This window comes from Mangifera indica, chromosome 1, assembly GCF_011075055.1.
Source record: "Mangifera indica cultivar Alphonso chromosome 1, CATAS_Mindica_2.1, whole genome shotgun sequence".
Classification (NCBI taxonomy): Eukaryota; Viridiplantae; Streptophyta; class Magnoliopsida; order Sapindales; family Anacardiaceae; genus Mangifera; species Mangifera indica.
The window spans coordinates 17,242,381-17,259,032 of NC_058137.1; the positions used below are offsets into that span (position 1 = coordinate 17,242,381).

At 32.3% G+C, this 16,652-nt stretch overlaps 1 protein-coding gene and 1 non-coding gene across 2 annotated transcripts; both read right to left on the reverse strand.

Annotated features, from left to right (window-relative positions):
- Positions 1–232: 232 nt before the first annotated feature.
- On the reverse strand, positions 233–339 carry LOC123196080. Its single transcript, XR_006497595.1, has one exon. It is a non-coding gene; the product is annotated as a small nucleolar RNA R71 (small nucleolar RNA).
- Positions 340–10,946: 10,607 nt separating this feature from the next.
- LOC123223916 (lanC-like protein GCL1) lies at positions 10,947–14,547 on the reverse strand. The gene is made up of 5 exons (XM_044647396.1): positions 14,331–14,547; positions 14,054–14,256; positions 13,529–13,640; positions 11,705–12,175; positions 10,947–11,599 (listed from the first exon to the last, which is right to left on the reverse strand). Exons 1-5 carry the CDS (start codon positions 14,499–14,501, stop codon positions 11,258–11,260), a joined length of 1,299 nt encoding a protein of 432 aa, XP_044503331.1. The 5' UTR covers positions 14,502–14,547; the 3' UTR covers positions 10,947–11,257.
- Positions 14,548–16,652: the final 2,105 nt, after the last annotated feature.

A 16,652-nucleotide genomic window follows, 5' to 3' on the forward strand; every position in this document is an offset into this window, starting at 1 on the left:
TGGTTCTGCAGGTGAAGATCCTCATAAACATTTAAAGGAATTTCATGTGGTGTGCACTGGAATGAAACCGAATGGAGTAACTGAGGAACAAATCAAGATGAGGGCTTTTCCGTTTTCTTTGAAAGATGATGCGCAAGATTGGTTGTATTATCTACCCGCTGGAAGTATCACCAGTTGGCATGAGATGAAAAGATTATTTCTGTAGAAATTTTTTCTAACATCAAGAGCTACCAGCATAAGGAAAGAAATATGTGGTATTCGACAACAGAGTGGAGAGTCTTTATATGAATACTGGGAGAGCTTTAAAAAACTCTGTGCGAGCTGTCCACATCACCAAATTAGTGACCAGCTACTTATTCAATATTTCTACGAAGGACTTCTATCAAATGAGAGAAATATGATTGATGCAGCGAGTGGTAGAGCATTGGCTGACAAAACACCTAAAACAACCCGGAATTTAATTGCAAATATGGCATCGAATTCACAACAATTTGGGAATAGATTAGACCATTCGTCTCGGCGTGTCAATGAGGTAAATGTATCTTTTCTTGAGAGACAACTTGATGATCTAACTACTCTTGTACGTCAAATGGCTATAGGAAAAATGGAGGCGACAAAAGTTTGCAAAATCTGTTCATTAGGAGGACATCCAACTGATATGTGCCCAACACTTCAAGATGACTGCTCTGAACATGCTAATGCAGTAGGTGGATTTTTAGGACAGCAGCAGCGAAATCATAATTATAATCCTTATTCGAATACTTACAACTCAGGTTGGAGAGATCATCCTAATCTTCGTTATGGGAATGCACATGCGAATCACCCTTCAAATAATTTTCAGCCATACCAGCAGCATTATATTCCTAGACAACAACAACCAACTCAAAATTCTGATTCAGGTATATCTCTTGAAGATATTGTTAAAACTTTGGCTACTAACACTGTGAAATTTCAGTAGGAAACCAGAATCAATATTCAAAATCTAGAAAATCAAATGAGTCAGATGGCTATTGCAATCAGTAGGCTGGAAGCACAAAATTCAAGCAAACTACAGTCACAAACTGTGATGAACCCAAAGGAGAATGTTAGTGCCATAATGTTGAGGAGTGGAAAGGAGCTGGAGATGTCAATTAAAGCACAACTTCCACCAACACAGCCAGCAAAAAACAGAGAAAAATTGGCAGCAGAAAATAATTCTTCGAAAAGGTAGCAACAGGTAAATATCTTTCTTTCAGCGAATACAAACCTATTCCTCCTTTTCCTGAAGCTTTAAAACTGAAGTACGAACGTAATGCGGATTTATATGAGACCTTTTGAGAGTGTGAAGTCAATATTCTACTGTTTGATGCAATAAAACAAGTGCCTCGCTATGCTAAATTTTTGAAAGAGTTGTGTACATTGAAAAGAAAGCAAAAACTCAAAAGGTATGAAAAAATAAGGGTAGGAGAAAATGTTTCAGCCATAATTCGCAAAAATCTTCCTGAAAAATGCAAAGATCCAGGTATGTTTTGCATCCCTTGCACAATAGGAGACACAAAAATTGAAAAAACCATGTTAGATTTAGGAGCATCTATTAATGTAATGTCATATTCTATTTATTCTACTCTTAATCTTGGACCTTTAGAAAAAACTGGCACAATTATTCAGTTGGCCGATAAATCAAATGTATATCCTAAGGGGTTAATTGAAGATGTTCTTGTTCAGGTTAATGATAAATTAATTTTTCCAGCTGATTTTTATATTCTTGACATGGAAAATAATGATCAATCTACACCTATTTTGCTAGGAAGACCCTTTCTGAAAACAGCTAAAACGAAAATTGATGTTCACAAAGGCACACTGACCATGGAGTTTGATGGTGAAACTGTCCAATTTAATATTTATGATGCTATGAAATATCCTGATGTGGATTTTCCTGTGTATTCAGTTGATTTAATTGATTCTCTATAGCGCAGGATATACATGATGGTGATGATCAGTTAAAGGTGGCTAACCATAAAAATATTTTGAAAGAGAGAGATGAATTTAAATTAATTTCAGATGTGCAGAATGCAGTGGCAGAGATGAATGAGTGCAGAGAGCTGAAAAATACAGTAGAGATTCAAAGCTTAACAACATCAAAATTATTTAAAGTTAATAGCCATAGACTCAAACCGTTTTACAAAGGAATGCCAGTTGAAAACATCAGAGAAGTGGAGCTGAAAGATCCCGGATAAATAGATAAAGGCATTACGTCGAGCCGACGACTGTAAACAAAGGCGCTACTTGGGAGGCAACCCAAGCTTTCAATCTTATTTTGATTAATGCTTAAATTTTAATTTTCTAGAAATTTGCTTTTAATTTCGGTTTATGTTTTCCAATTTTAGTTTTAAATTTCAGTTTTATGATTTTTAGATATTTAATTAGCAATTATTTTATGATTTTCGCTTAGGTTTATTTTAATGTTACTGTTCAATCGTCTTCTTCCTCCTGCAGGTCCCAATTAGCTTTCTGTAAATGTTCACGAGGGAAGAATCTGCAGTTTGGTATTCTGGAACTGGGTCATGTGCTTTTGTCAAAAGTTCAACTTCTGCTTTGTTATTTTCTTAAATTCAAGGGGGCCATATGATTTAGCGTAATTATAAGGCTGGGTTTATTTGCTTCCAGAGACCATATTCGCCAAACCTACGCCTCACAATTTCTCTCCAACTAAAATAAAAACCTAGCAGCCCCTATCCTCATTCTGCATTGCTATGGTCAGAACCCGTTCACAAGCATCAAAGAGTAGCAAAAACCCACCCATCGGAGGCCTCCTACACCAGAGCTGTTATCAGAATCTGAAGAATCCTCCATCAATTGCAACTCTCCAAAAATTTGAACTATTGTTCCTTTTCCCCAAATCCAGAGAAGTCTTCTTTCCCTTTTCTTTTAAATTTCAGTTCTCATTATATTCTGTTTTGTTTAAACATTGAGGACAATGTTTGGTTTAAGTATGAGGGAGGGTTTATTTGTGTTTTATTTTTCTGCTGTTTATTTTTCTGTTGTGTACTATTCTGTCCTTCAGTTTTATTTTATTTATTTATTTTTTTTCCTGCTCTGTTTTGTTTACTTGTTCTGTTCTTCTCTGCTCTAGTCTTCTCTGTTCTGCTTTTATTCTATTCTGTTTCTCTGTCAATTTTTTTTGTTGTTCTGTCTTCCTTGTGTTAGGCGTATTCTGTTATGCCTAAATTTTTTGCTTCGTTCTGTCTATGTTGCTGCTCCTTGCTGGATAAAGTTTGATTTTTATTAATATGGCAGCTAGTGTATCCTTCCCTGTTTTTAGTCAACTAAACAGTGCATTAATCTCACTTTGAATGAATTAATTTGTATGCATGCCTTGGAATTTAGCCGATTCAATAGGAGAGCATTGTACACTGATTTGTTAGATTAATTAGGGGTATGCACTTAAACAAATTTTGATAATTGAGTGCTAGAGTTTGTTTGAAGTTGAGGTGAATTTATTTATCCTGTGAGTTTTGAGCCGAAAAAGATTGAAACATACATATCAATCTATATTTTCTTTGATCAGTGATATTCTCCCTTGTGAATATATCTCTAGAATTTGCTTTGAACCGTTTTGAGACCACATTGGTATGTGCATGCATGAAAATGATAAAGGCATTCTTGTTTAAAACCTTTAGCTTAAAAAGCCAACCTATTTTAATTTCCCTAGTTAGCCCCTTGAGCCTTACAAAGCCCTTGATTCTTTGTGCTAAAACCATATTACAAACCCAAGCCTTCAAGTAAAAATCCTCACCCAACCATGAAAATGAGCAAGGCATTTAAACTAAAATTTGTTGCTTGGTGAATTTGTTATCTTGAGAAATTTAATGTGAGGGGAAAAAGGGGATTTAAATGCAATAAGAAGAGATTATGAAAAGAAGTTGGCCTGAAGAGTGCTATTGAAATTGCCTTATGTTGTATCTTTACTATCTAATTCTCTTAGTTATTCAAGAAAAAAAGAAAACAGAAAAGACAAAAAAAGAAAAAGACAAAAAAGAAAAAAAAGAAAAAAAAAAGTTGAAAAAGAGAAGAGAAAGGCAATAGCAAGTAGCAAAGAAATGTGGTGAATGTGATGACTTTAGCTTTACATTTTCGTTCCCTTTATGTGTTTAAATGCTTTGTTAATATTCATGGTTTTAACCTTTTGTATCCATTAATCCTCACCTTTACCCAAAGCCCTATTACAACCTAAAATAAAGTCCTTTTGATTTATGCATGTATATAATCTAAGTGGTGGAGATTTGGTGCATAAGCAAGCTTATGGTAGAATGTTTGCAGTGGAAGAAGTTGAGCGAAACACCGAACCTTTAAACACATGAGTGATATGAGTGATAACCGTGAGGATGATTCACCAAAGCTTTATACATGCTTTAGAATATGATTGTCTTGATTTGTCTTTGTGCATATTTCCTTGTGAAGTTTGACAATGATGTGTGTTGATGCTTGAATCTTGGTTGGTTTGAATCTTAAGGTATGCACATGTTTTGGTATCATGAGAAAAGAAAGCGATGGAACCTTTTTGTGTTTGTTTTGTTTTGTTTTTGTTTTACTCGAGGACGAGCAAAAGATAAGTGTGGGGGAATTTGATAACGCCATTAATTGTTATTATTTCGATTTATAATTCCCTTATGTTGTGTGAAAATTTGATTCAATCTAATGGAATTACTTATCTTTTTGCATTTAGGAAGCTTTGAGCATTTTTGGAGTAAGTTGGGCCAAAAAAAGGAAAAACTGGAGCAGATCTATTAAACTAGAAATTTCGTGATGCTGACTAGGCGTGGGCACGTGAAAGACGAAAACAGAATGCGAAAATAAAATCTAGATGTCTAGATTAGCTGCAAGGGTCCACTAAATATCAAGATTTGCTTCTTAGAAAAGGGATAACTACTGGCTGGAAAAGAGGATTAATTGAGATGGATAAGGAAGGATATTTTTGGAGGAAGGATATACATATCTTTTCCTTTCTTTTTGGGAAGATATGTATCACTTTGCTTGGTTGGATTAGGAGATTAGGATTGATTTCAATTTCCAGATTTTTAGTAGGAAGATAATATATATATACTTTTATTTTTATTAGAGGAGGAGAAACCATTGTAATTAGAGAATTAGAGAGCAAAATATGGTTTACAGTGGCTGAATAATTTATCTTGGTTGAAGGGATCTGAAACCATGGAACTACAATGATTGTGAGATTTATTTTTGTTCTTTAATGCATCTTTTAATTATTTGAGTATTGGTTACCTTTCTAAATTATTTTTCATGATTGTGTTGGTTGATTTCTAAGGTGCGCAATTAGTTTATCAATTAATATAATCTATTGCTAGTTTAGATGCTGAATCCGTAATTGTTCAATCCATCTAATCGAAGTGGCAACTAGGTTTATCGTTTGCTGCATCAGAAACTATAAATCCTAGGAAAATAATCAACTAGATTAAATGCAACGTCATACGTTTGTGTTGTCTTGCTTCGTTGGTCTTTCTAATTCGTAATGCTATTATTTAATTAAATTCGAGATCGTATCCGAATTATTAATCAACAAGGGTTAATTGGAATACATGTTTTTGGTTAACTACTTGTAAGGAAAGACAGGTAAATTTAATACCACAACGAATATTTGAATAATCAATTTGATATTTTTGGTTTCGATGATCAATCGTAGTTCCAATGGTGGATGTGACCGAAGACCAAGGTTTGTTAAATTGATTTATTCCTTTTAGATTATTTTACTGAATTTTTAATTAGTGTTTTTCATTATAATTTGCATTCACTTCAAAACCCCCCTTTTTATTTATTTGTTTCGATTTATTTGTGACGGCATACTAATCAAAGCTCTTCGAGGGAACGATCCCTACTTTCCTTTACTACATTTTTGTTGCAGGAATTTAGGATTTAATTTGTGTGTCAACGACAGCACGTACCAAGGAGCTAGTGGGCTAACATGTGGAGTTTCCTTTGGAGGGGCATTTCTATCATTTTTCATTTACATTATGATTTCTTGTGTTCGAACTATGTATTTTCTGTTATGCACACTCTGCATTTGATTTGAGATTTCAGACACTTATGGATGATTTGACTTTTGATATGTGATTGATATTATTTTGTTTGGTTGATTATACATAAATTCAACTAATTGCATCAAATTCTTTGAAATAAAATCTAATGAAAATTTCCAAAAATTATCCTGTAATCTCAAGAATATAGTGTGTCTTTGATTCTTATATTAAGTAATCGAGCTAAAAAGATGATTGATACCGTCGCAAGATTTTAGCATTAAATACTAATTTTTTTATTCCATCCAAGAAAATTGATTTTGAAAAACATCGAAAGCATATAATAAAAGAGGTTTTATATATGAAGTGTAACTCTCGATCCAATAGGGATTAGACATAAGTAAAGGTGTTAAATAAGCTAGGTTCGCTTGTAATCTGACATGGGCACGACTTTTTGGCTTGACTTGTTTAAACTCAACACGGAAAACTCCAAGTTGTATCAGGTTCATGGGTTGATCGGGTCATGAGGTAAAGCGTGTGGGTTGGCCCAACAACTATTTTTTTTTCAATTTTTTATTTTTTATTTTTGGATGGGACAACCCTTTGATCTGATCTATTACTTTAGCAGGCCAAAATAATTAAAATTTTTAATTTTAATTAATTAAAAAATAAAAAATTTATTTTCAAGTTGGCTTATTAAGAACTCACAACCCAAAAGGTTTCGGCCATGTCTCGGATCTTGAGATTTTATTAGGTCGGTTGACGTGAAAACCCACCAAATGGTAGGCCTTGGCTCGGCCCTCCCTAATTCGTTGCCAACTCTAGACGTAAGAAATTATTTTGTTTGGAATCATGTATTAGATGGTTGATGCTTGTGCTACTAACATAGGTTTATTTAGACACTTGTATATGGGGGTAATTATATTTTCAGAATTTTAACAATGGATGTAGCTTTTGAGCCATTAGTTCCTTCTGATATGCCGTGTTATCAAAGTAATTATTGATAATACATACTTATGACTATTTACAAAATAATTATTCTGCATCACACATTTTGATTGGGTTTTATCGTGGCTATGAAATTGTTATTGTTATTCTTTTGATACTTAACCATTGAGTTATTATGAATTAATAATTAAGTTGAATTGATATTTTATTTTCTTTTAGTACATTAATTTAATAATTTTCAAAAATCGACAAAACCCCTTATTACCCAAATGTTGAGATTCATTTTCTCTCCATTTTATTGACAACTTGGCTTCAAAATTGCATATAAACTCATGACCAAATTGAATAGAGGTTCATCTTTGGTTGATTTATAGCTTTTATTTTGTGTTGGAGTTCCATAAGAAAAATCAATTTGGAAACATGCAAATATAATATATAAACACTTGTACTTAAATAAACATATGCGTTTAGTTCGGATAATATTTTATGACTAAAAATAAAATATTAGCATAAAGATGGATTATTTAATGAATTATTGGGTATAAATTATTACTAAGTTCAATAAAAAATTAGTAAGCATAAATAATAATTATATCTTATTAGAGAAAATAAGATAATACTAAAATATTATTTCACTTAAATACCATTAAGTATAATTATTTTAAAATGAGATTGTTTTTGTTATAAGAAAATTAATAAATAAAAATATAATTGTAACAAAATATAAATTATGTTGATAATATTTTAATACCTTAAGTAAATACAATAATAATTACTTCTTATATTATTTGTTATATCACTATTAATAATAAAAAATTATTAAAAAATTTTAATAAAAGATAAATTTTCAAAGTTATTTTTTAATATCTAAATCAAATGTTGGTAGATGATAAAGAATGTGAGTGGGGGTGTAAAGTAAGCTTTTTTCTTTTTTGGCCTTTTATAGTATCTTGCACTTTTCCAAGTGGAAATTATGATTATCATCTTCTTCTGTGTGAAAGTGAAACCCCTTCACTAAAATAAACAAACCAATAAGAGAATAAAAAACATATATACATATACTTAGAGACATTGTTTATTATTAGATCAACTTTTCCTTATTTTCTAGTCGTTTTTTCAGATTCTAAGCTCATCCTTTTTTTTTTTTTTTATTTGTTTAAAAAGTATTACAATATCCTCCCTAAAGTATCAAAATCACCTTACAAATATGTAAACCCCTTATAAAAATATGAGGCATGAGAAATTTAATACTTTTATAATGTAATGAATAAGTTTATACCAGGTGATTTAAAGGGGAAAATAAATAAACCCTTTTTGAGTTCAATTTTTTAAATTTATTTTTAACACATGAATTTGTATAGAAAAATTAAGTTTTTATACATAGAATTAAGAATGGAAAGTGGTATAAGATTGGAAATATTATTATGGATCTTGATATTGAAAGAAAGAAATAAAAAATATATATATATGTTCTTGAATATTGAAAGAGGGTTCTCAATCAATATCTCTAATCTTGCATATGATATAAATATCTTCGGGGCTAGAAAACCAAATAAACCACAATGATTTTGGTTTTATTTTAGTGATTGGGGATCTTGGCTAACTCACTATAACACTAGTGCCAGTCACTGGCAGGCACTAAGAAACTCTCCATCCTCCTTCCCACCCTATCATTCTACTTCTCAATGGCTTTGATTGATTTGACAAGTTAGTTACCCTATTTGGATTTTGCTTGTATGATTAGATACTCATTTATGCTTTGTTTGAGATTTAGACTAATTGTTTTTTATCTTCTAATAAGACGTCTTTTGCACCTTCCACCTTTGCCAAAATTTCCCACTTTATATAAAGTTACTCAAATATTGCAAAGATTGAAATCTATGTGACTTTGAGGTTTGGGAAATTTCTACTATATGATGCTTTTCTTTTTTTTCCTTTTTACTTTAATCAATCTAATCAACATAATGACAAAACTTTATCAGTTCAGTTTGAATGTATGGATGGATGGATAGATGTTTGGTCACTTTTTTCAAGAAGGAAAGATTATGCATAATATACTAGGAGTAGCTAACAATAGTGGACAAAGGCGGTGGCCAAAATTTACCTTAAATAACTAACGAATAAATTGTGTTTTGTAATAAAAGAAAAATCGTAATGTGAAAAATATTGTTTCTGTGATTTAAAGTAGGGAAATTATAAAAAAATGGCAAAATACCCTCTATTAAGCAAAAATGCCCAAATTCACTATTTTTAAGCAAAAATATCCATAGTTTTTTTTAAAATATCAAAATTACCCCTCCCCTCATCTCATTTATATAAACTCTCTTACTCTCATTCTCATTACATATACTTCTTATATCATTTAAATATTTACTTTCACTCTCATTTTTATTTAATATCAATTACTACAAGTTCATTCGTTAAGAAGAAATTCGTATTTCTAAATTCGAATCGAAAAAATCAATTCATAAAAACTATATTAAAAATAACATGTTATGAATAAATAGATATATTGAAATACCCTAGAATGTCAATAATCAAAAAATTACTCAAAAATCTAAAAAAACAGATCTGAATTTCGAAAACTACACGTTCAAATAGCATATGAATGAGAAAACTGAAAAATCGATCAAAAATTTTATAATTACATCGTAAAGTGTGTCTAAAAAAGTACATCATAATTACAAATATCAAATTTGAAAATTATATATAAAAAAAGTCTAGTCCGGTCACAAACAAACTCAAAATCATAAAAACCGAAAATCCTAAATTTGATAAAATAAAAAAACTGCATAATACACATTGAAACAGTTTTATTTTGGCCTCCAAATTTGGTACAACCAGCAAAGCTGGTTGCCGTTATAGAGATCGAAACGAGCTTCACGTTGATATATTACAGACCCCATAACTCCTCCCGGATCAAAAGTTATAGTCGTTCAAAGTCTGTCTCATATAAACCCTATAGTTTTAAAAAAGTTAATTTTCACCCAACCCACAGTTTTCACGGCCTGCCCACGGTTCAGTGTAAAATTTCATACGGACCCCCATGGATCTCCCTCTGTTCCCCGTCCCCCTAAAATTTTTAAAACGTTAAATTTCCCCTATCCCACGGCAGCGTCGACAGATCTAATCCATTTTCCGGCCAAAAATCGTCATTTCAGCCTCTGATTTCAACACAAATCAAATCTACGCATCCAATAACATAAAACCCCTCAACCAATTCAATGAAAACAATCAAGAATCAAAACATTTCAGACATTGTTCAAAATCGAAACCTTAAAGTTTTAAACTGTAAAATCTTACTCAAATCTCAATAATATGAACAATAACTTGATTCAAACAAGATGACGGAAAATATTTTAACGTTCTTTGCCATTTGCGATTGTCGGAAAGCATGAAAATCATCAGAAATCTGGGTGACCGTGGGATAGGGATAGAAGAAAATTTCGAATTTTTCACTGTTTTTGAACAGTAAAATGCCCAAAGATTACCGTGGGAACCAGGGAAATTTGTTGTGTTTATATATGGGCAGTTTCGACATTTCACAAAAGTTGGGTATTTTTACTTTAATCTGAATTTTTTTGGGAATTTCGTTTAAACCCCCTTAATTTTAGCTATTTACATAATTTCCCTTTAAAGTAATTGGGTTTTTTATGATCTGACAATAACGAGATTTCCTTTGTGTCTTATTGTTAGATCCTGAGCACCATCCAAGGGATTGATTGATGGCAATCAGCCATTATGCCTTTCAGTCGATTGAAACTGAATGTGACAGCCCACCCATTAAAGATACTAACTAACAAACGTTCAAAGGAAAACTAGCAACCAAATTTATTAACACACCATCAATGATTGAATTGTTTTATATTACATTGTATAAAAATAAACTTGCGAGTGGATAGAATTTACGAGATAACGATGTTAAACAAAATAATACATGTATTAATTAATATATAGACAAACTTTGGTACTTCAACTAATCGTGAATTGAAGAAGCTTAGAGATCCAATTTGCACTATGTGTTTGTCTTTACAAGGATGCCTCTTACATGTTTGAAAGTTAGTCTACATATATAACCAACCAGGAAAGCAACAGCGGCAGGCTACAATATCACCGGTTGTACTACAGTTCCACAGCAGAATTTTATAGTGGAGTTTACCCGGAACACATAGGCGAGCTAAACGCATAGGCGGATAGCCGGTGCATAAGCGAGGGCATAGCTTGATCATCGTGCTATAGATACACTCATATATATACAAGTGCTATTAATTAAGAGTATTGTAGTTCACATTAATAAATTAAAGTTCGTATCCAGGGAACCTAGAGTTTCCAGGTGCAAGCAGATCAAACCAGAGGCATGCTGCACCAGTAAGTCCTTGGAAAAGGGAGTAGCCATGGCCCGCCCCACGCCCATGGTCCCCAGTCTGTAGTTCCTGTACATTATGATACAAGAAGCTTGCAAACGCCTTGGCCCTCTCTTCATATATGCTCTCTCCTGTCAGACGATAGAGGGAAAGGAAAGCATATGCATTACCAGCAGCTCCATCAGCAAGTCCTACCTTCTTTACCAATCCATTCTTCCACACTACCTCCCCGGCTTCTATAGCTGCATCGCGAAAGTCCCTATCACCTGGAAATACCTGCAGAATCAAAGAATTGACATCATGAGACCACTGCACCAACATTTATTCAAGTTTTATGTAAGCATAGACTAGTAAAAAGAGTAACTATCACGAAGCACTAACCTGAGATGCCTTACAGAGGGTCATGGCCATGCCAGTTGCACCATGAGACCATTGCACCAACATGTCTCTTGGGTTTCCCTCACTTACCGGATAATTACCACTATGAGGGAACCTATTACTCATCATATACCTTAAAGTCCCCTTAACATCCTCAGCATCTTCTTCAGAGAGAGGGAAGTGAAGTAGAACTTGCAGGATTCCTGCAAGGCCATTGGCAGCACCCCAGTACCTCGTACCATGCCATCTGTACATCAAGGGGCAGGCTGTGTTGTCAGATGCTCCTGTTCTTCCCGCTGCTAACACAGCATCAACGATAGGCATGAGAAGTTCATTGGTCAATGTCTCCGGTCCAAGATACTTGTTTATGAACAAAGCTGCCCATAAGAATCCAGCTCGCCCATACATAAGATCATATGACATTCCAAATCCACCTTCTTCAGGTCCAACCGGAAGAGCCTTCTCTTGTGCTATCTATAATAAAATCAAATTGATGTAAACAATAGAATTTACACATTCCTTGTGTAAATTTGAAAACTCTGTAACCATCAGAGAATGCAGAGTAGAAAAGAACAAAAATAAAACAGCTATAAACTAGTGCATGATATTTTGATCAAGAAAAAATCCAAAATAAAGTAGTATACTGTCACTGCATCATTTCACTTCAGCACACATACAAATGTGTTTTACGTGTATGGAGATGATGAGATGTGCATATGCCCACGTTAAAAATTGAAGCTCTATTTATCCAAATTTCTTTGTTAGCTCAACCAAATTTCAAAACAATGTAAACAGAAACCATAGGAAAAAAGATAAGATATGGGACCACAAGTAGAAAACAATGAAATTCTCTCTTAAAAGAGTTCCTCTTTACAAAAGGATACTTATAAATCCAGGACAACATAGAACATTTCAAGGTAAAAAATTTTAAGTTTCCATGTGAATCTGTAGCTAACTCCTTGGTATCTCACCTCAACATAGATTTTATTTCATATTTTTAAATGCCATCACTGAATATAAAAACGTATCCAATGAGAGATATATAGCATAAGTAGTTTATATTCGAGACTATCAAGTCATTTTCATTTTCTTTTCTTCCAAGCCATAGAATTTGACCTCTTCTCAACAAGGCAATACACTTTTCATTATTGAAACCAATAGGATTTGAAAACACTTTTAACAAGTCTCGAAAGAGCCTACTTTGTAAATAGCCCTTTCATACGGAAATAAAAAAGGAAATATATCTTGTATTAATATTTTGAAGTATGAGAAAAAAGAAACCAGTGCTTTGAAATGTTATATTTCAAAGGCCTATAGAATCACTTCAAGATAGAATATAACTATGTATACAAATATTTTTTACTAACTCATCTATACAAACTAACGTGTCAACATTTGATTGGGTTATGAGATTGTTTATTTTTTCCCTTCAAAATAACCAAATCACATATTGCCACTTTAGTTTGTTTTACTTTAATATATGTCTGAATTTAGTGACAGTTATTAATAGGTACTTGTATATTCAAAAATGATCCTGTATAGAACAACTTTTTAACCTGACTTTGGTTGTATGAAACAAGAATTAACATTTAAAAAAAAAAGAAGAAGAAGAAGAGATAAGCCTAAACAAGTGAAAATGCTTCCGGGGTGGATATACCATAAGCATGAAATGCATTGACCCAGTAGTTTTCATGATATTTTGTTGCCTCAGCAAATATCTAAGATATGCTAGAATATCATTTTTTTCTGTTTAAAATAAGATTTAAAAACTATAATATTGATAACGATAAGATTTGTCATTATTTAAGAGGGGATTGAGAATTTTACCTCAAGAAAGAGATTCAAAAAGAAGTCACGCCTTTGATGGTCCGCCAAGCAATTAGCCACCACTGCTCCAAGTGCATAAATTCCTCCTCTACCGCATAAAAACGTCACGTGTCTGGACCAATATTATATTTTCAATCCAATAATTAAATTAAAAAAATAAATTAGACAGAAAATGACAGAGCTAATTAGCATTCTCAATCTCCCATACAAATCAATACATTATTTTATCAAGAAAAGCAAAGTATTATAAATGATAAAATCTAATTTGATGGTTAGAAATCAAGCAAGTGGAAATATATCTAAAAAGTATAGTTTACTGTTAAAGTTGCGCCTAACTTCATCTTTGATTTAGAAAGACAGAAAGAAAGAAGACGACCCACTTAAACCACTACATTAATCGCTATTTGATTCCAAATATATGCCGAATAAATCTTAATCCAATTAGCAATAAAAAAATCTAAAGAAAATTATCATTCACAAAAATTAGGAAAATATCTTCAATAGGATAATCGAAAATACAATCACCTAGTCGAGGCAGGTACGACAGAGGCGCAAGTCTCAACAACCTCAGCCGACGATAGCAAGTCATGGGGGTTACCAGTTATCTCATACGATCTGAAACAGGTAAAAGCAGTCCCCAACAGACCACTATAAAGCGTGGGATCCACGCCCGTACCCGCACCCGAAATCAGTTCACCACCGCCTCTCCGCCGCGTGACCTCCAGTACCTACACAAATCACGTGATTCATGCACCGCCTTAGCGAACCAAACAACAGCTTTAAGTAAAGTTAGTTTTCTTACTTGTTGTTTGAGAGACAAAGCCGCTTTGAGAAAAGTATCAGTTGAGAGAGACAAATTGAGCGTCAGATCCATGGCTTTGGGCTTAGTGAGAAGCAAATCGAGGCGTTCGTTGTTGTTGTTGTTGTTGTCTTGATGAGTATCCTTAGAAGAAGCGAACTGTACGGAAGACATGGTAATTACACGTCGGTCGTTTTGAGGAACGAGATAGAGAGAGATAGAGTTGCTTAATATGTAGGCAACGGCAAGGCGAATAGAGAATTGGACGGTTAAAGTAACGGTGCTGACCGTTGAGTCTCCGTTTGGTCAATGATGACGGTAAAATGCTATTGTACACATGTTGAGATAATGATTTTTGTACTAATAAATTATTGCCGTTGGATTTAGCCATGGCCACCTGATTTGTCAGATTTGGATAGGATTATATTGTGGGTGTGTGCGTCCGTATGTATCATTAAAATTAGGGATTTACTCTAGTATTGGCGTTTTTGATTTGGTTAAAAAATCTGTTGGCTGATGCCCCCGGTTTTAAATTTGGAAGAGATTAAATGACCAGGCGACGATTTTCCACCGACCAAGGCTTGGTGAAAAGACAGAGCACATCCGTGCGGAAGATTATAAACTTAAGCACTGGCCCATTTTTAAACTTAAGTTAAATATAAAAATAAAATTATTATTTTAATTATATTACTAAAAAAATAATTTTATTTTATTTCATTTCACATATTTTGAAAATTGATATTTTATCTCAGATCTTAACGTTAAAAAGTGACTTTCCCTCCTCTCTTAATCCTTAAGGGGTGTTTGGTTTAAGTTATCAAAGATTATTTTAGTAATCTATCTTTTATTCTCTTGTTTAGTTTGTCAGTAATAAAATATTATAGTAATATTCTATTACTAATGCTGACGTGGCAAGTAATATAGGTGGTAATCTGATTATCACCTTCACATTAAGTATTTAAATATTACAAGGTAATCTTGATTTTATTATAATTATATTATTATTTATTAAAATTTTGAGATAAAAATAAATTTATTTTTAATTAATATGACAAATAATATAAAAAATATTTTAAAATAATTATATTCAAGGGCATTTAAGTAAAATAATTTACTAGTAATCTTTTATTACCTTTAACCAAACACAATAATTATTTATACCTACCAAATTTTATCAAACATAGTAATAATTTATACCTAGTAATATTCTAAATAATCTATCTTCAAGGTAATCTTTCTATTTTGGTAACAAAACATTACTAAAACCAAACGCCCCCTTAGAGTTTTTCTTTATCTCTCCGATCATCGGTGACTATTGATTTCCAATCTAAAGTTGGCCACCATCTTTATCGTTGTCTCTCTCTTCTTTTTAGGATGATGAACAACAATTTCATCCCAAATCTAGATATGAAAAAGGACGATATTTATCGTTTAGATCTAGATGACGTAGCATCGTCCTTCACTAAATAATGTTTTGTCTAGATAATGAAGTGTCGTCCTTCATTATCCAAATGATTCTTCATCTGGATGATGAAACATTGTTTTATTTGGAAGCATCGTCTAGACAAAGGTTTTATTCTTCGAGAGAGAAACACTGAGCGCTATCAAAAGAGAAACATCAAAGAAGGAGGTTGTCGTTTGCTAGAGGAATTGATTGGATTTTAGGATATCAAACTCTGGAGAAAGTGAATTTTTTAAAACTTAATCCTGAGAAGAAATTGTTAGTTTTCTAAACCAAGGGAAAAAATTAGATGTAATTTTATTTATTTTAATATTACTAGAAAAATAATAATTTTATCCTTAACTCTAACAGAAAATTTTTGGATGTATGAAAATAGATTAAACCTTGGGTAGATATTTAAATTTTTGAACTCTTATTGATGTGTATTTGTCTTTACACCAAACCTTATGTGGAAAATAGTCCTTTGGTCGGGATTAAATATATATAGCCTTCCATTTTTTTTAGAAGAAATTTATTTCAAATTCAGTTAGTTATTAACTTCTTTTTTTTTCTTTTGAGGTTATTTAGAATATTTAAAAATATTTTGAGTTTGACTCAAAAGGTTTGTTTTTAAAACCGAATTAAATTCAAATTAAAGAGTCTTTAATTCAATTTAACTTGCAAGTTATATAAATTATTTGATTCAGTTCAAATTTAGCTCATAACTCAATTTAAATTATGTTAAATTATTGTTAAAATAACATTGTTTCATGTATTATTAGATAAAACGACGTTATTTTATTAATGAGTTATAAATTCGAATCACATATTCAAACTATAAATTCAAATTGAATCAAACTCAAATCACTCTTAATTTTAGCTCA

Coding starts and splice junctions, on each gene's coding strand:
- LOC123223916 (XM_044647396.1), bottom strand. CDS start 14,501: ATGTCTTCCGTACAGTTCGCTTCTTCTAAGGATACTCATCAAGACAAC. Junction 14,257..14,330: donor CTTTGTCTCTCAAACAACAA/GTAAGAAAACTA, acceptor TGATTTGTGTAG/GTACTGGAGGTCACGCGGCG. Junction 11,600..11,704: donor CCCTCTGTAAGGCATCTCAG/GTTAGTGCTTCG, acceptor TTGATTCTGCAG/GTATTTCCAGGTGATAGGGA.